Here is a 25,529-nt window from a genome sequence, read left to right as displayed (position 1 = left end):
AAGTGGAGAGAAGTATTGCTGAATGTAAACGTGCTGTACCTGGAGAGAAGTATTGCTGAATGTAAACGTGCTGTACGGGGAGAGAAGTATTGCTGAATGTAAACGTGCTGTAAGTGGAGAGAAGCACTGGGTGAGTGTCGATTATTCACTGTAATTATCGCTACACTGAGTTATTGATGTGATTGAGAGTACACATCATTCACTATAATTATTTCAGTGAGGAATTTTTAAAAAAAGCCTGGTTATCCCCAGGCTGAATACATCTGCAGCAAGCAGCCTTTTCTTTGTTTTATGTGCTCAAGACGAAGGATATTAGTGCTGGAGAATGGAACACTTTCTGCTTCAGACACTTGGTGTCATCATCAAGCACCGACTAGTAACCCAGTGGCTCTCTGAGCGAGATTACCTGTATACTGCCAATTAGTGCCAAACTGCAAGCGGTCTTGTGCTGTGGATTCATACCCAAGAACTGGGTTGATGCTGTCCAAACTCAATTAGTTTAACATCCTTACAGTTAGCTTATGAGTCTGGGTTAATTTTGCATCTAGGCTTCAGGAGGTGAAAAATTTGTAACTAACCAGTTACACCATCCAGTCTCACATTTATATTATAGATGTCAGGGCAACTATCCGTCATTACCTACAACTACATTCTTCACGATGTTGAACTGAACACACACCGCTAATTGTATTGACTGACACCAACATTCCTGTTTAATTTCCAAGTAATAATAAAAATAGAATGCAATTCTGTAATGTAATGGGCCACATTTATATTTGAAAAAAATCTAAAGCATCTATTTGGTCACAAGACCACAGAGAATTGTAAATGGCCTACAACACCATTACAGATATATTTGACAATATTGCTCAGAACTGAGCAGACCCACAGGACTTCAGTCACTGTTTAATGGGCTGTCCAAATTAAGTATCTCAGACTTTCGATAAAATATTCTACTGCTGTGATACTTACATAGCAAATTGCCGCCAACTCCTGTCTGGTATTGGTTTCATCAAGTAATCCAACTGCTTTAGCAGGATTTACTCCATTATCATAGATTGTAAACTTAGTCCCCATTAAATTTGACCTGATGGAAAAGAAAATCAACACAATAATGAACAATCGTCCACAACAATCACAAAGGCAAAGGTGATCAAATATTCTGAAATTAGTAAATATGGGGAATCCTGCTATTTTGATTGCACCAGTAAAAAAATAACAATATTATATAGAGGCCAGTGTTGGGAGGAGCAGAGAGCGGCGGTACAGTGAGTACTTAAACTCACTTTCGCAGGCTTTTTTTCCCCCCAGAGGCCAGTGTTGGGAGGAGCAGAGAGCGGCGGTACAGTGAGTACTTAAACTCACTTTCACGGGCTTTCTTTCAGAGGCTTACCAATCTCACAGACCGGCAGCAGCGTTCCAGGGCCACGTCACGATTCAAAAAGTGATGCGGGCAAAAGGAAGCAGCTGATTGGGTGAGTACGGCCAGGCTCACCCTACTATATAGTTTGACAGTTAAGATTAATAGTTTATAAAATTTAGACGGTCTTAATTTTTGTGGTTATAGTTTCTAAGGTCTCTGTTGTGTATCGGGGAGTGCTAGTAACCAAGGGCCCTTGAGTATATCATTTAATTGTAGTGTAATTAGTGGTATTGATTTGATTTAATTTAAATTAATTAAAGGGTAAGTCATGGCAGGACAGCTCGGCCCTGTGGCATGCTCCTCCTGCGCTATGTGGGAAATCAGGGACACGTCCTGTGTCCCTGACGACCATGTGTGCGGGAAGTGTTTCCAGCTGCAGCTACTGACAGACCGCATTGCGGCACTGGAGCTGCAAATGGATACATATGCTGAGGACATCGTGCATAGCGCGTTTAGGGAGTTGGTCACACCGCAGGTAAAGGCTGCACTGGCAGGAAGGGAATGGGTGACCACCAGGCAGAGTAGTAGGCGCAGGCAGGTAGTGCAGGGGTCCCCTGTGGACATCCCCCTCTCAAACAGATATACCACTTTGGATATTGTTGAAGGAGATGGCTTATCGGGGGAAGGCAGCAGCAGTCAACTTCCTGGCACCATGGGTGGTTCTGCTGCACAGGACGGGAAGAAAAAGAGTGGGAGAGCTATAGTGATAGGGGATTCTATTGTAAGGGGAATAGATAGGCGTTTCTGCGGCCGCAAACGAGACTCCAGGATGGTATGTTGCCTCCCTGGTGCAAGGGTCAAGGATGTCTCGGGGCAGCTGCAGGGCATTCTGGAGGGGGAGGGTGAACAACCAGTTGTTGTGGTGCATATAGGTACCAACGATATAGGTAAAAAACGGGATGAGGTCTTAAAAGCTGAATATAGCGAGTTAGGAGGTAAATTAAAAAATAGGACCTCAAAAGGTAGTAATCTCAGGATTGCTACCAGTGCCACGTGCTAGTCAGAGTAGAAATAGAAGGATATTTCAGATGAATAAGTGGCTAGAGGAATGGTGCAAGGGGGAGGGATTCAAATTCTTGGGACATTGGAACCAGTTCTGGGGGGAGGAGAGACCAGTACAAACTGGACGGTTTGCACCTGGGTGGGACTGGGACCGATGTCCTCGGGGGAGTGTTTGCTAGTGCTGTTGGGGAGGGTTTAAACTAAAATGGCAGGGGGTTGGGAACCTGTGCAGGGAGACAGAGGAAAGGGAAGCAAGGATAGAAGCAAAAGACAGGAAGGAGAAAAGCAAAAGTGGAAGGCAGAGAAATCAAGGGTGTAAATCAAACAGGGCTACAATAAATAATAATTCTAAAAGGACTAAGTGTTAAAAAAAACAAGCCTGAAGGTTTTCTGTCTTAATGCGAGGAGCATTCGTAATAAGGTGGATGAATTAGCTGTGCAAATATATGTAAACGGATATGATGTAATTGGAATTTCGGAGACATGGCTCCAGGGTGATTTAGGCTGGGAATTCAACATCCAGGGGTATTCAATATTCAGGAAGGACGGGCAAAAAGGAAAAGGAGGTGGGGTAGCATTGCTGGTTAAAGAGGAGATTAACACAATAGTAAGGAAGGATATTAGCTCTGATGATGTGGAATCTGTATGGGTAGAGCTGAGAAATACCATGGGACAGAAAACGTTAGTGGGAGTTGTATACAGACCCCCAAACAGTAATGCTGAGGTTGGGGATGGCATTATCCTCACATAAGGCGACCAAAACTGCACACAATACTCAAGATGTGGTCTCACCAAGGCCCTGTACAACTGCAGCAAGACATCCTTGTTCCTGTACTCAAACCCTCTCGCTACGAAGGCCAACATACCATTTGCCTTCTTAACCGCCTGCTGCACCTGCATGCTTACCTTCAGCGACTGGTGCACAAGGACACCCAGGTCTCGTTGCACTTCCCCTTCTCCTAATCTATTGCCTTTCAGATAATAGTCTGCCTTCCTGTTTTTGCCACCAAAGTGGATAACCTCGCATTTATCCACATTATACTGCATCTGCCGTGTATCTGCCCAATCACCCAACCTGTCCAAATCATACTGGAGTTTCTTAGCATCCTCCTTACAGCACACACGCCCACCTAGTTTTGTGTCGTCTGCAAACTTGGAGATATTACATCTAGTTCCCTCGTCTAGATCATTACTATATCGTAAATAGCTGGGGTCCTAGGACCGATCCCTGCGGTACCCCACTAGTCACTGCCTGCCACTCGGAAAATGACCCGTTTATTCCAACTCTTTGCTTTCTGTCTGCCAACCAGTTCTCTCTCCAAGTCAGTACCTTGCCCCCAATCCCATGTGCCTTAACTTTACACGCTAATCTCTTATAAGGCTTTCGATAAGGTCCCGCATGAAAGTCCAAATACACCACATCCACTGGTTCTCCCTTATCTATTTTACCAGTTACATCCTCAAAAAATTCCAGTAGATTAATTAAGCACGATTTACCTTTTATAAATCCATGTTGACTTTGTCCGATCCCGTCACTGTTTTCCAAGTGCTCTGCTATTACATCTTTTATAATGGACTCTAGCATTTTCCCCACTACCGATGTCAGGCTTACCGGTCTATAATTCCCCGTTTTCTCTCTACCACCTTTTTTGAATAGTGGGGTTACATTAGCTACCCTCCAATCCATGGGAACTGTTCCAGAGTTTATAGAATTTTGGAAGATGACCAGCAATGCATCTACTATTTCTAGGGCCACATCCTTAAGTACCCTAGCATGTAGATTATCAGGCCCTGGGGATTTATCAGCCTTCAATCCCGTCAATTTCCCTAACACCATTTCCCTATAAATACTGATTTCATTCAATTCCTCCCTCTCATTAGACCCTATGTTTCCCGACATCTCTGGGAGGTTATTTGTGTCCTTCTTTGTGAAGACAGAACCAAAGTATGTATTTAATTGGCTCTACCATTTCTTTGTTCCCCATTATAAATTCCCCTGATTCTGACTGCAAGGGACCTACACTTGACTTCACCAATTTTTTTCTCTCCACATATCTATAGAAGCTTTTACAGTCAGTTTTTATGTTCCCTGAAAGCTTACTCTCATAATCTATTTTCCCTCTCTTAATAAATCCCTTTGTCCTCCTTTGCTGAATCCTAAATTGCTCCCAATCCTGAGGTTTGCTGCTTTTTCTGGCCAATTTATATGTCCTCTCCTTGGATCTTATGCTATCCCTAATTTCCCTTGTTAGCCACGGTTGAGTCACCTTTTTTGTTTTATTTTTATGCCAAACAGGGATGAACAAACTCTGTAGTTCATCCATGCGATCTTTAAATGTTTGCCATTGCCTATCCACCGTCAACCCTTTAAGTAACATTCCCCAATCCATCCTAGCCAACTCGTGCCTCATACCATCGTAGTTTCCTTTATTGAAATTCAGGACCCTAGTCTGAGAGTCAACTACTTCACTCTCCATCTTAATGAAGACTTCTATCATATTATGATCGCTCCGCCCCAAGGGGCCTCACACAACAAGATTGCTAATTAATCCTTTCTCATTACATAATACCCAGTCTAAGATGGCCTGATCTCTAGTTGGTTCCTCGACATATTGGTCCAGGAAACCATCCCGTATACACTCCAGGAATTCCTCCTCCACAGTATTGTTACTAATTTGGTTAGCCCAATCTATATGTAGATTAAAGTCACCCATGATAACTGCTGTGCCCTTATTGCACGCGTCTCTAATTTCCTATTTAATGCCATCCCCAACCTCAGCATTACTGTTTGGGAGTCTGTATACAACTCCCACTAACGTTTTCTGCCCCTTGGTATTTCTCAGCTCTACCCATACAGATTCCACATCATCAGAGCTAACATCCTTCCTTACTATTGTGTTAATCTCTTTAACCAGCAATGCTACCCCACCTCCTTTTCGCCTGTCTTTCCTGAATATTGAATACCCCTGGACGTTGAGTTCCCAGCCTTGCTCACCCTGGAGCCATGTCTCCATAATCCCAATTATATCATATCCGTTTACATCTATTTGCGCAGCTAATTCATTCACCTTATTACGACAGTAACATTAATCATGCCAGTATACAAATCGTATACCAAATTTTGAAGCTTATAAAATCCTTTAGCGTGTGTACAGGACTTTATAAAAGATAGTTTTTACTTTACCATATCAAACTGTACTTACCTTAATTTCCCTATGTAGCTTTCAGCTTCTCGTGACAAGTCTGTCGCGTCAACAGATATCAAATAATTAGAAGTTTTGCTCTTTTTCCTTTTTCTTCCAGCTAACAAAAACAACTGTGGAAAAACAAAGCAATAACATTTTCAGAGTTCTGTTCTTCTCATCACAACCAGTTCTTCCACTCTAACTTTCTCCAGTCACAACAGCAGCCCAGTAGGAAAAATTATTTTTTCACATTTTTTTTTGATTTACTCAATGTGTTCATCAAGGTGGAGAATTCAGTGCTGCAGAATAGAACACTTCATACTAATGGCATTCAGGGTTAATCTTCCAAATATGCACTGGTGGCAGGTGAGGTTCCCCACAGGAAGCATATATTTGGAAAATTAACTGCCCCTCGTCCCACCCCGGGTGAGCTTCAAGCACTCCCAAGTCAGATGCAGAATAAAGCTCTCTCTGCACTGTCTCAAGAATGTAACTTATTAGGGATTTCTGTACAGGCTCATAAAAACTGGCCTAAAAGCAACTCAATTGTAATGTTAACACGTAATGTCTGTATTATCCCAGATGCTGCATTAACAATGAGCTTTAGATTCGGGGAAAATAATATACCTGCAGTCCCAAATCCAATTCAAAACATGGCGACACTGTACTGTGCAATTGTGCCTTCTTCTGTGCATTATTTTGTTGGACCTTCGCCATAGAAATAGCTTTTTGACTTGCATCTCAAAAAAGCTTAAATCAAAATTACAGTTCCATTGGCCACACCAGCTAACCTTGTGTCTGAGTGAAATTGCCAATTTTGTACCCATGTGTGTACAATGCAGACAGTTTGTGCTGTGGATCCCTGTCTATATAGAAACTGAGTTGAGACAGCCCAAACTTATGCCTCATAGGATCCTTTGAGCTTGGCAAAGAGAGCAGACTTTCCTCAGTCAATCTTGATTGGATTTGAACCCGGATTCCAGAAGTGAAAGGACATGCTTTGTGCCACGTTGCTCGCAGACAGAGGACACCATCACCCTATGCACCCGATTGGAACATAAACTTAAGAACTGAGGTGTTCTAACCCAACCCCCCTTCATCATCACAGAAAAACCTCTATACAAATTTATTTATGGACGGGTTACAAGCTACCCTTATGAATTGCAAGTGGAGACTGCCAAGTTTAGGCACACAATATACCTTTACCAGAACTACTCAATTTTTACCCCCCTCAGCCTTTCCATGCTTTTTCCAATCATTTAAGATCCATGTGAAGACAATTTAACTGGCCCTCAACAAAAAAGCTCTCAGATTCGCCCCCAGAGAGTAGTGAAATTTAAATTGAAACACTGGTAAACATCACTAACTGTTGGAGCTGGTGAATTTATTTTTTATTTTTCTTCCATCTTAAGTTTACAGCTACAAGCGAGGGTTGCCTCACCTTCTTTCCATCGTCCCGCTCAAGGTGCATGAAGTAGGTCGGGTACAAACCGCGGTCCATTCCCTTTTTGTCCCGGGTGATCCTGCATTTGATGGTTATTCCCCGAGGGGCAGGCCTCAGTGCAAACTCCTCCAAGCTGTCTACCTCAATCACGTTTAAGCCAGATCCAGGAGAAGGGAGTGAGGCAGCAACTGGTTCCTGCAAATTAGAAGTAAAGAACTCAGTACAATCGATGTATCAAATCTGTGTAGCACTGCTGGGGCCCGAGTCCAGAACTGCAAGACCACTGCAACAGAAATTTCAGTAGACCAGTGAATTGTTCCTCCTGTCACAGCAATTGGCCCAATTCTTTAATTAATGGCCTGTTATTCTGTCTTTGTTGTGGAGACTGCCCCAATAACGTCTTACCCCACACCAGAACACATTTATTTCCCTTCTTAGCAATTCTGAGATACACTGCTAATTTCTTCTACGCAGTATTCTTTTCCCTGCTCTTGAAGGTTCTATTACAGTGCCAGTGGCCTTCTGATATCTTGACTAAGTGAGCATTCCTCATGTGAGTTTAAATAGTGCTAGTAGACTATTCGACCAAGGAGAGCATCATAATGGAGTCCAAATCTGTACTTAACCAATCTGCACACATGTACTTTCCAGCAGAAGTGACTGGATATCATGAGAGAATAGCAAAATACTGCAGATGCTGGAAATCTGAAACAACAGAAAATGCTGGAAACACTCAGCAGGTCAGGCAGCATCGGTGGAGAGAAACAGTTAACGGACTGGATTTTCTCAATGGGGGCGCGTTGGGGGCAGGACTGCTGGTTGTCGGGTTTCAGTCCCACCCTCAAAGACGTCCGGCCAACCCACGCTATTTTCCATTGATTGACCTCGTTAAGCCCGCCCTGTGGGCTTTGCCGGCCAATTAAGGGAAAGCCAGTGACAGAGGATGCCAGCGTATGACGTTTCATCTGTCAAACATTTTTGAGAAGCTGTCAAACACTGCCAATCTCTGTTCTAAGGTGAGCCCTTGTACTGAAGACTCACCAAACCTCTTTCCTCAGCAGAAATCAGATGGCTGCTGCATCTGAGAATGCAGCAGCCATTCTGTCATCTCTGCCGTTGAGGTGAGGAACCTCCGGATCCCCAAGGGTTGAAGCCTGCAGAAAGAAACAAAGGTAAGTAAATTTTTCTAACACTTTACACTCGCCTCTCATACTTACCTCTCCACACTTACACCCATCACTCACCTCCACAGCAGACTTTTTGATCCCTCTCACCCCTGCAGACTCACTGCTCGCCTCGCTGACCCTGGCGAGGTTCGCAGCTGTCGGGAAGCCTGCACTTGCAGGGGTAAAATGGGGATAAGCCTCTTAACTGCCTGTTAACTAACTGTTAACAGGCAGTTAATTGGCTGTAATCCCCTTTCCGCCTCCCGGGAAGATGGCACGGAGGCAGGTTTCTGCCATTTTCCCGGCAGTCCCGCCCCCAACGTTTCAGGTCTGTGACCCTTCGTCAGAACTGGAAAAAGTTAGCGATGCAACAGGTTTTAAGCAGGTGCAGAGGGAGGGGAGGAAAGAACAAAAGGGACGGTCTGTGGCAGGATGGAAGGCAGGAGAAATTAAATGTTGCAAATGGGGATGGCAGAATCAGCAACAGCTGCTGCCTGAAAAAATAGGGGCAGAAGTTATAGTCTGAAATTGTTGAACTCAATGTGGAGTCCAGAAGGCTGTGAAGTGTCTAATCGAAAGATGAGGTGCTGTTCCTCGAGCTTACTTTGAGCTTCATTGGAACAGTGTAAGAGGCCGAGGTCAGAGTAGGAGTGGAGCAGAGAATTAAAGTGACAGGCGACCGGAAGCTCAAGGTCACCCTTACGGACTGAACGGAGGTGTTCTGCAAAGCGGTCGCCCAATCTGTGTTTTGTCTCCCCAATGCAGAGGAGACCGCATCATGAGCAGCGAATACAGTATACAAAATTGCAAGAAATACAAGTAAATCGCTGTTTCACCTGGAAAGGGTGTTTGGGGCCTTGGACAGTGGGAAGGGAGGAGGTAAAAGGGCAGGTGTTGCATGTCCTGCACTTGCACGGGAAGGTACCATGGGGAGGGATGGGGCTGTTGGAGGTGATTGAGGAGTGGACCAGGGCATTGCGGAGGGAGCAGTCCCTTCGGAATGCTAAAAGGGGAGGGATGGGGAAGATGCGTTTGGTGGTGGGATCATGCTGGAGGTGGTGGGAAAGGCGGAGGATAATCCATTTAATGTGGAGGCTGATCCATTGAATGTGGAGGCTGTTGGGGTGAAAGGTGAGGACAAGGGGAACCCTATTGTGGTTCTGGGAGGGAAGGGAAGGGGTGAGAGCAGAAGTGCGGGAAATAGAACGGACATGGTCGAGGGCCGTGTCAACCACGGTAGAGGGGAATCCTCGGTTGAGGAAAAAGGAAGACATATCAGAAGCACTAGTATGGAAAGTGGCATCGTCAGAGCAGATGCAGCGGAGACGGAGAAACTGGGAGAATGGAATAGCGCCCTTACAGGAAGTGGGGATTGGGAGGAAGTGTAGTCCAGGTAGCTGTGGGCTTATAGTGGATCTGAAATAACAACAGAAAATACTGGAAACAGCTATCATGACTGCACTAAGGCAGTAAGAGCATGCAGGGAGGTCCGCTTCCCTGTTGATAGACGCAGAAGACGACTCAAAGTCACAAAAAGGGCATGGTTGGAGATCGCAGAGGAGGTCAGCAGCAGGGATGTGGTCAGAAGGATGTGAATTCAGTGCAGGAAAAGATTCAATGATCTCATGAGGTCAGGAAAGGTGAGTGCAATGCCACACTCGCCTACATCCTGATGTGCCTGTCACCACAACCCCATCATTCTGCCTTCACAAGCCTGCTCCTGCACATCATTCCTCACACCAACCTACCTTGCAGGTCCACCCAACTCTCTCTGTCTATGTACATACAGGAAACTCTCGTTTAAACGGCACCTAAATATCCGGAATTCTCTAATAACCGGCAAAACTCCGAAAACAACACCTCAATAACCAGAAATGTTGCAGAGTTCGAGTCTCCCGCGGTGGCAGAGTTAGTCAATGGGGGTAGTTCTCCAAACTGCCACTACTCAGCTTCTTGGCGCTGTCGGAAGTCTCTTCTGATCCGAACACCTCAATAACCGGAAATGTTGTCGAGTCCGAGTCCATTTAACACAACATTCTGTAGGTGAGTACCCAATTATACTGCACATTTCTTGATTTTTAAAAATTTTGTTTGTTAAAAATAGCCTCGGTAGATATACCTCTCCGTTATCCGGAATTTTTAATCAACTGGCACCATCCCAGTCCCGTCGGTGCCGGATACGAAAGAATTTACTGTATTCACATTCCCATCTGATTAACCACCACTGACACTCACCCTCATCCTAATGCAATCATAGCAAGGAGGCCATGTGGCAATGTCACACCACTCCCTCAGTCACCCTCTACAGATGTAGCCCATCCATTCCTTACACTCATTCCATCACTCCTCACTCAAAGTTCTCTTCTTTCCCTCCTTACAGAAGAGAGCCCACAACAATGAGACAGAATTAATAAATGATCTCATAGTAAAGGATCCTCTAGGAAAGAGAGATCATAGCACGGTTGAATTTCAAATTCAGTTGGAGGGTGAGAAAGTTGTATCTCAAACCAGTGTCCTGATCTTAAACAAAGGCAATTACAATGGCATGAGGGCGGAACTGGCTAAAGTGGACTGTGTGATGAAATAACTCTGTGTTCTGGATTGTCTGTTGTTGTACTTGTTAATGTCTGTAAATATTTTACAGGTGTAACCACTAATGTTCCTCCCGAGCTCCACCTTTATGGATCCTCCTGATTGGTGTGAGTCTTATTTATAAGAGCTGGGTTTTACTCATAAGGGCTGGGTCAGTGATGAATGATGGTTGCCCTGTGTTAACTTGATGCCAAGATTCTTACTTAATAAAAGCCCTCAGTTTGAAGCCTTGACCTGGACAGAGAGTCAAGGCAGGGACTGGACCTGCTCAGCTCATTCTCAGCCTTGCTGTCTAAGGAGAGACGGAGTGGAAAGTGGTGGTCTCCTTCTACCATCAACTTCAACTACTGAGGTGCCTGGAGAGAGAGGACAGAGGAGAGGAGGAAGGGGAAGGCCAACTTCATCATCAACCAGGGGAGAAGCCCTTCCCATCACTGCCTCCCCAAATTGGCCTCCTTTTCAGGAGAGGGAGAGAGGGGAGAAACAACCACCGACCAACCTTTTGGAAGGAGGGAAGAATAAGAACATCTACAGGTGGGTGTTATTAGGTGCACTCTCCTAAAGACTTTGTTTTGTAGGTGGGGGGAGGAAAGAAGACAGAAGACAGAAGGCCGGAACACCAAGGGGTGTCTGTGTGTGTGTGTGGCTCTTGTAAAACACTAGGCCACACACACCACTATTAAAACACCCCTTCCACTGCCTGACCTGGGACAGCTGGAGCTGCCTAGGCGAAGTCAATCAACACATTTAAGACCTGGTGTAAAGGACTGAGCCTGGGCATTCTCCAGCTTTCCTGGGTGAAGACATCATCTCCCCCCACCGGAAGACCAACAACAGACTTTATTTTTCCATCGGAGAGTGCACCCCTGCCGACACCCACCCACCATCCTGAGTGGTGACCCTGCCCTTGCGGCCTCCCTCCTTCCCAACCCCCCCTCTCTCTCTTCGTCTCTCTTTGCCTCTCTCTCTGAGGCGCCTCTATTTTATATACATTACTTGCCACTTGAGCAGAGGGGAGAAGGCCCCTCTCCCAATTTTAGTTAATAAGGGGAGAGGTGTGCCTTCAATTTAACAGCTCCCTCTGCTCAAGAGAAGACACTAATTAACCTGAGGCCATTAACACTTTCAGGCCTGTGACTTGGGGTGAGTGTGGCTCTTTAAAAAAAAACACCCATAATGGCGACTACTTCATCGCCGGTGACGGGGTCAGCAAGGTCATATGCGGCGGTGGCAGCCACAGCCACTCCCGCTGCTTCTGCTGCCCCGTCACCTTTCACTTTAATAACTAAAAAGCTTGGGGTGAAGAGCTACACTCACCCCCACATGACTATTGAGGCCTGCGTAAAAGCCATGGCTGGGGTTGTCGGCCCCTCAGCCATCGTCGCGGCCTCAAAAATGTACGGGAAGGCTGTGTTCTTCCTGGGGTCGGAGCGGGCGGTGTCCCTGGCCGTCGCCAAGGGGCTCACCGTGGGCGGGACCTTCCTGCCGGTGGATCCTCTCGAGGCCATCGCGCGGAGGATCGTTATTTCCAACGTCCCGCCCTATATTCCTGGTGAGCTCCTCCTCCCCCACTTACGCCATCTTGGAGAGGTGAGGTCGGGGATCACGCCTATCCCGCTCGGCTGCCGGGAAGCCAGCCTTCGGCACGTCTTCTCCTTCCGGCGCCAGCTCTTTATTCAGCTGGCGCAGGAGGAGGACACTGACGGGGCTTTCGTCGTCCTCCACGAGGGGACCGCCTATCGCGCCTTTTGGATGGCGGACGGTGTGCGGTGTCACGCCTGCAAGGAGGTGGGGCACATCAGGAAAAACTGCCCCGCCTCCAAGGCCGCCGGATCGTCTGGTGCGGCCAAAGCGGGCGCCGCCGCTGCTCCTCTCCCCGGGTCTGGCCGCGCCCCCCAAACAACCGATGCGCGGTCGTCGTCGGAGGCCGATGCCATCAAGGCCTCCGGCAGAGGGGAGGGAGTGAGTCCGGGCGGAAGAAAGGCACGGAGGAAAGCCAAACACCTTAGGGTGGGTCCCCCCGGGGAGGGCGAGCCCTTGAACCTGGAGCCCCTGACACCCGCGCTCCTCGCAGAGTTGGTCGGGGCAGATGAGGGTGGGAGGGACCTCGTGCCCGAGCCTGTGGTCGCGACCGCCACGGCAGAAACGTCAATACCTGCGGCCGGGCTCGGGCCCGAGGAACCCGACAAACCTGCTCCACCGGAGGGAGCGGAGGAGGAGGCCTCTGGAGACATGGAGGTCTCCCTCGCTCCCTCCGTGCTAAAAAGGCGCGACCCCCTAGAAGAGGAGGACCGGGAGGAGGATGGTCCCTCCGACCTGGGGGAGTCGTCGCCCGCCGCGGGTACTGCGCCCCCCGCTGTCATCATCACCGGCGATCGGCAGGGGGCGCCTGTCCCTCGGGAGGCTGAGGCAGATGTGTCTGTCCAGCACGCGCCTCCCGGGGATGGGGATGAGACCCTGCTCATGCGAGGGGTCGCGGAACAACCCGTGGCAGAAATTGATATTCTTTCGGTGCCGTTACCCCTCGCCGGGTCGGGCAGCCTGGGGTCTGGGTCGGGCGAGCTCGAGGAAAATGAGCTCGCCCAATATGACCCGGACATTCCCCAGGGGCTGCTCGACCTGGTCGAGGGTTTAGTTGAAGGCACCCCTTCCGCTGGGTCGGAGGCTGGTGGCGTGGAGGGGGAGGGCCCCCTGACTGTGTCTCCGGCGCCGGACGTCCTAGAGGAATTTCCATTTGTTTACTCCCCGATTTCTCCAGACGTTCTGGTGTCTGGGGCGGAGGGGGACTCCGAACCGCCGCCGTCTTCTGGCCCGGCGCCCCCGGAGGAATCCTCTGCCACCGATCCTGGGGGTGGGATCCGGGCAGAGGCGGGGCCGGCTGATGCGGCCGAGCCGTTCGCTGCGCACTGCGCAACGGACGGGTTGGCTGCTGGTGGCGACCCCCCGGAGGGGGACGGGGACTCGGTGATGGGCGCGGAGGACGGAGTTGGATTCCATCGCCGACAAGGCGATGGATGACCTCGTGCCCCTCGCCGAGTCTCCCCCCATTCCCGTCAGGGAACTCCGGGATTTTGTGGCCGTGTGCCGGGGTCGTCAAAACAAGACCCGGCTGGCCCTCGCCAGGTGGTCGGAGCTGGCGCGGCTCATTGGGTCGGTCCGCGCCGCCGTCAAGATCATGGGCACGGACGCGGATGTGAGCCCGCTTGAGCTGCGTCGGCTCAGGTCGTTCCTCACTGGGCTGCTGAGGGAGTGGCGGTCGACTAGCGGCTGCGCTCCCTCCTCCCGTTGGGTGTAGGTAGAGGTTGCACTATGCTTCTGATATGAAGATAACCATAGCCAGCCTCAACATCAACGGCAGCAGGGAGGCTCGCCGCAGGTTTAATAACCTTTCGGTCCTTCGGGACGGGAAGTATGCGGTGTGCTTCCTGCAAGAAACCCACACCATTCCGGGAGACGAGGCCACGTGGCTCCTGGAGTGGCAAGGAGGGGTCAGCATGAGTCACCTCTCCAACGTTTCCAGCGGGGTGGCTATCTTGCTGGCCCCACATTTTCAGCCGGAGATCTTGGGGGTCAAGGAGCACGTGCTGGGCCGCTTGCTCCAGGTCACTGTTCGCCTGGGGGGCTTGCCGCTCCATCTAGTGAACGTGTATGCCCCTCAGGCCGGTGCGCAGCAAGTGCGCTTCTTTGAAGAAGTGTCCGCTCTTCTGGGCTCCATCAACGTGGGCGAGTGCGTCATCCTCGGGGGGGATTTTAACTGTACCCTCGAGGCGAGCGACCGTCCGGGTCCCCTGCGATGCCCGGCGGCGATGGAGAAGTTGAGGGACCTGGTCGGGTCCTTCGACTTGGTGGATGTCTGGTGAAATCTCCATCCCGACTCCAGCGCCTTCACTTACGTGGGGTCTGGAGGAGGAAGGTCCAGAATCGACCGCCTTTACATTTCCCGGGCATACGTCTCCTGCGTTCCGGCGGCTTCCATGCGGCCAGTGCCGTGCACGGACCACCACCTGGTGTGGGCGGAGCTCGTTCCGCTGCACGCGCCGGGGGGGGGGGGGGGGCGGTCCGCGTACTGGCATTTTAAGGACGCGCGGTTCCGGGATTCGTCGGTTCTGGGCCGACTGGAGAAAGAAGCAGGGGTGCTTCTCCTCCTTGAGGCTATGGTGGGACGTGGGCAAGGCTCACGTCCGTCTCTTCTGTCAGGAGTACGCGAAGGGGTCGACCAAGAGGCGGGAGGCCCGGGTCGGGCGGTTGGAGAAGGAGGTGCTCGACCTGGAGTCCCGTCTCGGTCAAGTCGTCGAGGACCCAGCCCTGCGGAAGGTGTACGAAGAGAAGAAGGGCGCGCTGAAGGACCTGCAGCTCGTCGGGTCCCGAGGCGCGTATGTGAGGTCGCGGATCCAGTTCCTGCGGGACCTGGACCGCGGCTCTCCCTTCTTCTACTCGCTGGAAAAAACGCGGGGGGTCCGTAAGCAGCTCTTGGGGCTGCTGGCCGACGACGGATCTCTGGTCTCCGATCCAGAGGGAATCAGCGCGGAGGCCCGCGCCTATTACAGGGCTCTGTTCTCTCCGGATCCGTCCAGCGAGGATGCGCGCAGTTTTGTGGGAGGACCTGCCGAAGGTCGGCCTGGAGGGCGACGCTCCTCTGAGTCTGGAGGAGCTGACCGGCGCCCTCCGCCAGCTCTCCAGGGGAAAGTCCCCGGGGCTGGACGGGCTGACCGTGGAGTTCCACAGGGCGTTCTGGGACGTCTTGGGGGGGGGGGGGGGGGGGGGCGACTACGCGCGGATCCTGGGGGAAAAGTTTGGCGACCGGGGAGATGCCCCTCTCTTGGCGCAGGGCGGTTATTGTCCTGCTGCCTAAGAAGGGCCATCTCCGCCTCCTTAAGAACTGGCGCCCGGTCTCCCTCCTCAGCACGGACTATAAAATTTTTGCCAGGGCCATGTCTGCTCGCCTTGGCGCCGTGCTGGCCCACATGATCCACCCCGACCAGTCCTACACGGTCCCGGGCCGGACTATCCACGATAACATCCATCTGGTCCGGGACCTGGTCCACCATTCCCAGAGGGCTGGTCTGTCGGTCGCCTTCCTTTCCCTGGATCAGGAGAAGGCGTTCGACAGGGTGGATCACGAGTATCTCTTCGGGACTCTGCGCGCATTCGGGTTCGGGACGCATTTTGTCGCCCGGATCCGACTTCTGTACGCTGCCGCAGAGTGTCTGATTAAAGTTAACGGGTCCTTGACGGCGCCCCTTCGCTTCGGGAGGGGGGTGCGTCAGGGATGCCCCATGTCCGGTCAGTTATACACCCTTTGCGTAGAGCCTTTCCTGCGCCTCTTGCGGAAGAGGTTGACAGGACTGGCTCTGCAAGGGCCGGGCATGGAGGTGGTCCTCTCGGCTTACGCCGATGACGTGCTCCTCATGGTCACGGATCCCACTGACTTGCGGAGGATGCGGGAATGCCAGCAGATTTACTCGGACGCATCCTCCGCCAAGATCAACTGGGAGAAATGTTCCGGACTCCTGGTGGGTCAGTGGCGGGTGGACTCCCTGCCGGAGGAGTTCAGGCCCTTCGCCTGGAGCACCACGCACCTCCTCTACTTGGGAGTCTACCTTAGCCCTGCCGAGGATGCCTGGCCGGCGAACTGGCAAGAGTTGGAGGCCAAAGTCACCACTCGCTTAGGACGCTGGACAGGACTGCTCAGAGTGTTGTCCTGCAGGGGTCGAGCGCTGGTCATAAACCAGCTGGTGGCCGCCATGTTGTGGTACCGGTTGGTCACTTTGATCCCTCCCCCTGCGTTTGTCGCCAAGATGCAGAAGAAGCTCATCGACTTCTTCTGGGGCAAAAGGAAGCACTGGGTCTCTGCCGCGGTTCTGAGTCTCCCGCTTAGGGAGGGCGGTCAGGCGCTGGTGTGCCTTCACACCCAGGCTGCGACTTTCCGTCTTCAGATGCTGCAGAGATACCTGTACGTCGAGAATCCTCCGAGATGGTGTGCGCTAGCGACGTATTTTTTCCGCCAGCTGCACGGCCTCAATTACGACATGCAGCTCCTGTTTGTGAAAGTGGGCGGCACGCGTGCCAGCCTGCGGGAGCTGCCTGTCTTCTACCAGGAACTGCTATGGGTTTGGAACTACGTCGCTTCCAGGCGCAGCTCTCCCCCGTCAGGAATGGCGGCTATCTTTCGGGAGCCGCTGCTCAGGAATCTGCACCTCCACGTCCGCGGGTTCGGGTAGCTGGCAGAGCGCAGGACTGTGCCTGGCAAGGTGACGAGAGTCGGGGACCTGCTCGATGGCGGAGGAGCGGGCTGGATGGCGCCAGAGGAATTGATGCGGCGCATGTCTTGGGCCAACGTCCAGCTTGCGGTCAAAGCCATCGAGTCGATGAAAGCGACACTGCGCCCCGGCGCCACAAGGTGTATCGAGGCGGCACAAGCGCGTGGGGCGATCCCGCCCGAGCTTTCCCCCGTTCGGACGGAATTCCTCATCGGCGCCCGGCCCCGAAACTCCCCTCGGGAGCCGGCGCCTCACAACTTGAGCCGTCTCGAGGAAATACCCTCCGTGCCTTTTCATTCCGCACGGAGGTATTTCCTGTACGGGCTGCTCCTGCACACTCTCCACTTTGCCATCTTCGCCTGCCATCCGGACACGCCTTGGCGTGCCGTCTTGCCTTCCGGCGGAGGTCCCCAATGGAGGGCTCTCTATGCAGGAGTCTTCCCTTGTTCTATTGGGGACTTGGCCTGGAGGGTGTTGCACGGAGCAGTCCCGTGCAATATATTTTTAAGTAGGTTCACGGACTCCCAGGCCACCTGTCTTTTCTGCGGCCTGGAGGAGTCCGTGTTTCATGTATACACGGAGTGTGAGAGGTTGCAGCCCCTCTTCCATTATTTGAAGGGACTGCTCCTCGATTTTTGGTTGCACTTCAGTCCCACGCTCTTGATCTACGGTCACCCGGTGCGGAGGGGAGCGGGCAGGTTGGAGGACCTCCTTGTGGGTCTGCTCCTGGGCCTGGCTAAAAAAGCCATCAATTGGTCCAGGCAGCGGGCGGTTGAGGGGGCCGTCCAGCCAGATTGCCTCCCTCTCTTCCGCGGCCATGTTCGCGCCGGGGTGGCCCTGGAGATGGAGCACGCGGTGTCCGCCGGCTCGCTCGAGTACTTCCGCGACCGGTGGGCGCCGGGGGGACTGGAGTGCATAATTGATTTGGACAACCAAATTTTAATTTGATTTGTTACGGTTTATTTAAAGTTTAATTAGTTACAGTCTATTTGTTTATGTTTGGTTCAACCAAAAGAGCGCCTTTATGGATCCTCCTGATTGGTGTGAGTCTTATTTATAAGAGCTGGGTTTTACTCATAAGGGCTGGGTCAGTGATGAATGATGGTTGCTCTGTGTTAACTTGATGCCAAGATTCTTACTTAATAAAAGCCTTTAGTTTTAAGTTGTAACCTTGTGGATTCAGGCAGTTATTTGGCACATCAATTTTATTAAGTAACAACTTTGGAAGATGGATAGATTTTTGAAACCAGAGCGTCTGGATATCGATCCCCATTCGGCAGCTGCATCGAAGAAATTTATGCATTGGCTTCGATGTTTTGAATACTTCATCGCATCGATCGATCCAACGGTTAACAAGTTGGGTCTTTTAACCAACTTGTTAAGTCATCAAACTTCCTCTATATTTGAAGATATTACTACGTATGAAGAGGCCCTTGCAGGTCTCAAGGCCCAGTACCTTAAGTCGGTTAATGAAGTATACGCCAGGTATCTTTTGTCTACTCGCAGGCAATTACCCAAGGAATCCCTGGATGATTTTCTGCAGGATCTTAAGGCTTTGGCTAAGGATTGCAACTACAAGGCTGTCTCTGCTATATTGTATCAGGAAGAAGCCATCCGTGATTCTTTCATATCTGGCCTTCGATCTAATTATATTAGACAGAGACTCCTCGAGAATGACTCGTTAGTTTTAAAAACAGTCGTTGTTACGGCTCGATCGTTAGATGTAGCCCAGAAGAATTTAGAAGTGTATGCATCAGCCCATGCGTCTCTCTCAGCCTCGTGTGTTCCGAGTATGGAGGCATCGATAACGTCAATGGAGCCTCCACTTAATCCTACTGTTGCGGCTGTACCCCATGGGTCTAAGTGTTATTTTTGTGGCCAACCTAAACACTCCAGGCAAAAATGCCCAGCCAGAGAGGCTACTTGTTTTAAATGTAAGAAACGGGGACATTTTAGTAAAGTGTGTAAGGGTAATCCTGTACCTGATGTCTTCTCTGCCGCCGCCTATCGTTTTACTCTAGCCTCGGTTACGGTTGACCAGACCATACCGTGTTCCTTGTCGAAATCTATGATGGACATTAAGATTAATGGTCATCCTACTGGGTGTTTGATAGACTGTGGCAGTACTGAAAGTTTTATACATCCCAACCTTGTTAACTCCTGTTCATTGAAGGTGTATCCTACTCAAAGTGAAATTGTGATGGCGTCCAAGTCCCTTACTTCGGAGGTAACTGGATATTGTAAAGTCACATTGACCGTTAAGGATACGGAGTATAAGGACTTTAAACTCCTTATATTAACTCAGTTGTGTGTGAACTTAATTTTAGGTTTGGACTTCCAGTGTCAGCATGAGAGCGTTACCCTTAAGTATGGTTGGTCTCAGCCTCCACTCACAGTCTGTGGCCTTTCTACTTTAAAAGTAAGTCCGCCTTCTTTGTTCATGAACCTTGCTCCTAATTGTAGACCTATAGCGACTAAGAGTCGACGGTATAGTTCAGAAGATAAAACATTTATAAAAGAGGAAGTGGAAAGGCTTCAACGGGAGGGAATCATCGAACACAGTAATAGCCCATGGCGTGCCCAGGTGGTGGTGGTTAAAACTAATGAAAAGACTTGTGGTCGATTATAGCCAGACTATAAACTTGTATACCCAATTGGACGCCTATCCTTTGCCTCGTATTTCTGAGATGGTGAACCAGATAGCTCAGTATCGCGTGTTCTCCACCATTGATTTAAAGTCTGCCTACCATCAACTCCCTATCAAAATAGAAGACCGACCTTATACGGCCTTCGAAGCTAATGGGCGCCTGTATCAATTTCTTAGGGTGCCCTTTGGAGTGACGAATGGGGTATCCGTCTTCCAACGGGAGATGGATCGTATGGTGGATGAATACGCGTTGGAAGCAACATTCCCGTACCTGGACAATGTTACTATCTGTGGGCGTGACCAACAGGAGCATGATCAAAATCTCGCGAAGTTCCTAGAGACAGCAAAGAGGTTAAACCTGACCTACAACGAAAACAAGTGTACCTTCAACACTACACGTTTGTGTATTCTTGGTTGCGTTGTGGAGAATGGGGTAATCGGGCCGGATCCTGAAAGATTACGCCCACTTAAGGAATTACCTTTACCTCACACTGTAAAAGCTTTAAGGTGTCTGGGATTCTTTTCGTACTATGCCCAGTGGGGGGCTAGCTACTCAGATAAAGTCCGACCTCTTATTAAGTCGACGTCTTTTCCGCTATCGGCGGAAGCTCAGGAGGCTTTCTGTAATATCAAACGGGACATTGAGAAGGCAGTGGTATGTGCCATGGATGAGAAGATCCCTTTTCAAGTGGAAAGTGATGCATCTGATTTTGCGTTGGCAGCAACTCTTAACCAAGCTGGTAGACCAGTAGCTTTCTTCTCTCGTACATTGCAAGGACCAGAAGTTCGACATTCTTCAGTGGAAAAGGAGGCGCAGGCGATTATCGAAGCAGTCAGGTATTGGAGACATTATCTCGCTGGCCGACGTTTTAAGCTTATTACTGACCAGCGCTCTGTGGCCTTTATGTTCAAGACTAAGCAGAGGCAAGATCAAAAATGATAAGATTTTAAGATGGCGAATAGAACTGTCAACATATGACTATGATATTCAGTACAGGCCTGGAGTATTTAATGAGCCATCGGATGCTTTGTCACGAGGAGTATGTGCTAGTCTAGGTATAGATAAGCTTCAAAGTCTCCACGATGCACTCTGCCACCCTGGGGTTACCAGAATGAACCACTTCATTAAGTCCCACAATCTACCCTACTCTATTGGAGGAGGTCCGGACAATGACCAGAACCTGTCGTGTTTGTGCTGAATGCAAACCCCGCTTCTATAAGCCGTCCGAGCCAGTTCATCTTATTAAAGCAACTCAACCATTTGAGCGTTTGAGTCTCGATTTTAAAGGTCCCCTTCCATCGAGTGACCGTAATGTTTATTTTCTTTTTCTTAATATTATAGATGAGTACTCTCGGTTCCCTTTTGTTATCCCCTGTCCGGATGTGACCAGTGCTGTTGTAATTAAATACCTCTGCCAACTGTTTTCTTTGTTTGGCATGCCTAACTATATACATAGTGATAGGGGTTCTTCCTTTATGAGCGAAGAATTGTGACAGTTTTTGCTATCGAAAGGAATTGCAACGAGTAGAACTACCAGCTGTAACCCTCGTGGTAATGGGCAGGTCGAGAAAGAAAATGCGACAGTGTGGAAGGCTATCGTATCGTCTCTGAAGTCGCGAGGCCTGCCGACCTCTCGCTGGCAGGATGTCCTGCCAGACGTGCTACATTCTATAAGGTCTCTTTTGTGTACAGCGACGAATGCCACCCCTCATGAAAGGATGTTTAGCTTTCCAAGAAAAGCTACTAATGGAGTATCGTTACCCACGTGGTTGACGACCACGGGCCCTGTGCTGTTGCGCAGACATGTGAGAGGCCACAAGACTGATCCACTGGTGGAAGTAGTACAACTCCTTCATGCTAATCCCCAGTATGCGTACATTCAATATCCGGATGGGCGAGAAGATACGGTCTCTATTAAAGATCTTGCACCTGCTGGAGCTCAAAGAGTTCGACTCTCAGAGTAGAGTTTTTAATCGTGGTACTGGACCTTCAGAGACACAAACCCTCAGTGTGGAAAACACTGATGATTCTGGGAATTCGGATGAACCGGAGTTGGTACTCCGGGAGGAGCCTCGGCAAGAGTTACGTCGTTCCCAGAGGACTATCAGACCTCCTGACAGATTGAATCTATAGCAGGGGGTGAATGTGATGAAATAACTCTGTTCTGGATTGTCTGTTGTTGTACTTGTTAATGTCTGTAAATGTTTTACAGGTGTAACCACTAATGTTCCTCCCTAGCTCCGCCTTTATGGATCCTCCTGATTGGTGAGAGTCTTATTTATAAGAGCTGGGTTTTACTCATAAGGGCTGGGTCGGTGATGAATGATGGTTGCCCTGTGTTAACTTGATGCCAAGATTCTTACTTAATAAAAGCCTTTAGTTTTAAGTTGTAACCTCATGGATTCAGGCAGTTATTTGGCACATCAGACTGGAAAAATAAATTAAAGGGTAAGACAGTTGAAATGCAGTGGCGAACATTTAAGGAGATATTTCCTAACTCTTAATCTTTCTTTCTCACTGGAATATATTTTTGTTAAGAGAAGGGAGCACCATCCGTGACTAACTAAGGAACTAAAGGATGGTATCAAATTGAAAACGAAGGCATACAATGTTGTCAAGATTGGTGGGAGACCAGATGATTGGGAAATTTTTAAAAACCAGCAAAGGATGACTAAAAAAGAGATGAATTCGGAGAGTAAACTGGCAAGAAATATTAAAACAGATAGTAAGAGCTTCTACAGGTATATAAAAAGGAAGAGAGTAGCTAAAGTAAACATTGGTCCCTTTAGAGGATGAGACTGGGGAACGGGGAAATGGCAGAGACTCTGAACAAATATTTTGTATCTGTCTTCACGGTAGAAGACTCCCAATAATGGATAATCAAGAGGCGAACTAAAGACAATCACTATAACTAAGGAAATAGTACTTGGTAAAATAACGAGACTAAAAGACGACAAGTCACTTGGACCAGATGGCCTGTATCCCAGGGTCTTAAAAAAAAAGTGGCTGCAGAGATAGTGGATGCATTGGTTGCAAAAAACCAAAATTCCCTGGACTCTGGAGAGGTCCCAGCAGATTGGAAAACTGCAAATGTAACACCCCTATTTAAGAAAGGAGGGAGTCAGAAAGCAGGAAACTATAGACCAGTTAGCCTAACATCTGTCGTTGGGAAAATGCTGGAGTCCTTCATTAAGGAAGCAGTAGCAAGGCATTTGGAAAATCATAATGCAGTCAAGCAGAGTCAGCATGGTTTTATGAAAGGGAAATCATGTTTAAAAAATTTGCTGGAGTTCTTTGAGGAGGTAATGAGCAGGGTGGATAAAGGTGAGCCAGTGGATGTGGTATATTTGGATTTTTAGAAGGCATTCGATAAGGTGCCACATAAAAGGTTACTGCATAAGATAAGAGCTCACGGAGTTGGGGGTAATATATTAGCATGGATAGAGAATTGGCTAACTAACAGAAAGCAGAGAGTCGGGATAAATGGGTCATTTTCCGGTTGGCAAACAGTAACTAGTGGGGTGCCACAGGGATCGGTGCTGGGGCCTCAACTATTTACAATCTACATTAATGACTTGGATGAAGGGACCGAGTGAAATGTAGCCAAGTTTGCAGATGATACAAAGATGGGTGGGAAAGCAAGTTGTGCAGAGGACTCAAAGAACCTGCAAAGGGATTTAGACAGGCTAAATGAGTGGGCAAACATTTGGCAGATGGAGTATAATGTGGGAAAGTGCGAGGTTATACACATTGGCAGGAAAAATAAAAAAATGAATTATTTAAATGGAGAGAGATTACAAAATGCTACAGTTCAGAGGGACCTGGGGGCCCTTGTGCATGAAACACAAAAAGTTAACATGCAGGTACAGCAAGTAATCAAAAAGGCAAATGGAATGTTGGCCTTTACTTCAGGTGGTTGGAATATAAAAGCAGGGAAGTCCTGCTACAACTGTACAGGGTATTGGTGAGACCACAGCTTGAGTACTGCGTACAGTTTTGGTCCCTTTATTTAAGGAAGGATATACTTGCATTGGAGGCAGTTCAGAGACGATTCACTAGGTTAATTCCAGAGTTGAGGGGGTTGACTTATGAGGAAAGGTTGAGCAGGTTGGGCCTACACTCATTGGAATTTAGAAGAATGAGAGGTGATCTTATTGAAATATATAAGATACTGAGGGGGCTCGACAAGGTAGATGCAGAGAGGATGTTTCCCCTTGTGGGTAAATCTAGAATTCGGGGGCATAGTTTCAGAATAAAGGGTCGCCCTTTTAGAACGGAGATGAAGAGGAATTTCTTCTCTCTGTGTCGTAACTTTATGGAATTCTCTGCCGCAGAGAGCTGTAGAGGCTGGGTCATTAAATACATTTAAGGTGGAGATAGACAGATTTTTGCAAGATAAGGGAGTGAAGGGCTATGGGGAGCAGGCAGGGAAGTGGCTTTGAGCCAAAGATCAGCCATGATCTTATTGAATGGCGGAGCAGGCTCGAGGGGCCAAGTGGCCTATTCCTGCTCCTATTTCTTATGTTCTAACAATAGGGAGAGGCAGCCCTCCAGTCTTCACTCAATTGACTCCAGCAGAGGCGGAGGCCCCAGAGATAACTGGAGTTACAGAGCTGCTGGAGGTGAGAGATGGAGAGAGCAACATCTCAGTAACCTGGTGACAGAATTACATCTCATACAGCCACATGGCATACAGCAGTCACTCACACGGTGACTGATGTCAGCAGCCAGTGAAAAGTCATCATGTGCATAATGGTAATGTTATTCATTCTTATGTGAACACTTCTAATTCATCTCTTTACTCTCCCACAGGTGCATGAAGTGCCCATCTCCACCCATGCACCCCCCCACCAAACTGTCCTGCTGGAGGAGGAAGACAACTCCTCAGAGGAACCTCCAGCACATCTGAAGGTGCACCATCAGCATACGCAAGCGCAGCCAGCACCAGCGCAGATACGCACACCTCAGTGGGTCCTGTGCGAGATAGAGTAGTGTTGTAACCTGGTGTGTCTCACATCACAAGTGAGCAAGAGCAAATGGTGGAGACAGGGACAGCAGTGGAGACTTCTCGCTGGAGGGCACAGGATGCTCCAAGCTCTGCTGAGCTGCATGCAGACGCTGAACATTGGGGGCCATCGAGAAAGAGGATGATCTTGGAGGGGCAGCAACAATTTCATGAGGTTCTGGCAGCTTTTGCAGCTGCGATGTCTGCAAATGTGAAGTGAATGGAGGAGTCCATCTCCAACATGAGCACCACCATCTCGCAGGCAATGGCGATGATGTGCTGTTCCATGGAAAGGGTGGCCACCTGCATGGAGCAGCAAATGGGCCAGTCACACGAGAACATGCTTGCTGTGGACAACAGATGGCAGACGCTCATAGACCTCATCTCGAAGAGGGATGTAAATGTAGACTTGGGCGTTCATCACCCCACTGATGTGCAGTTGCTTGCTAGCAGGGAAGTGGGGGTGGCCCATGAGAGGGATGATGGTGAGAGGGGACATGGAAGTAGGGGTTCTCAAAGCACTCACACTTCACCCTGGTTGCCTCCCCCTCAGTCAGAGCCCCACATGCTTCCTCGGATCCCGATTGCCGAGTCTGCCCCTGCACAGAGGAGCAGACGACTTTGGCAGGTCCAAAACCCAGAGGACGTCTACCAAAAGTATCTAAGCCGTCGCAGCAGGGAAGTGAGCAGCCTGCCTCTACCTCTGCTGAAGCCACAGGGGTTGCACCTCGTAGAAGCACTCGGAAAAGAAAAAAAGACACAATCCTAGATGCACAAGAGTATGCACTTGGGTGTGTGAACAAA

General features: G+C 49.4%; 1 protein-coding gene across 10 annotated transcripts in view; it reads right to left on the bottom strand.

Moving 5' to 3' along the window:
• The window catches only part of LOC147106155 (tubby-related protein 3-like), a 204,447-nt gene that overhangs the window by 58,379 nt on the left and 120,539 nt on the right, over positions 1-25,529 (bottom strand). For all 10 annotated transcript variants that reach the window (XM_086009004.1, XM_086009002.1, XM_086008999.1 and 7 more), the window contains 3 exons: positions 7,052-7,249; positions 5,629-5,741; positions 973-1,087 (listed from right to left, as the gene is read on the bottom strand). In XM_086009004.1, the coding sequence (XP_085865130.1) occupies positions 973-1,087; positions 5,629-5,741; positions 7,052-7,249 (426 nt within the window). The remainder of the gene's footprint in view (positions 1-972; positions 1,088-5,628; positions 5,742-7,051; positions 7,250-25,529) is intronic.

This window comes from Somniosus microcephalus, chromosome 16 (genome assembly GCF_052327205.1).
Source record: "Somniosus microcephalus isolate GS21.2 chromosome 16, FLI_Smic_1.0, whole genome shotgun sequence".
NCBI lineage: Eukaryota > Metazoa > Chordata > Chondrichthyes > Squaliformes > Somniosidae > Somniosus > Somniosus microcephalus.
Note: the sequence above shows the minus strand (reverse complement) of the source record. Positions and strands in the feature narration are given on the sequence as shown.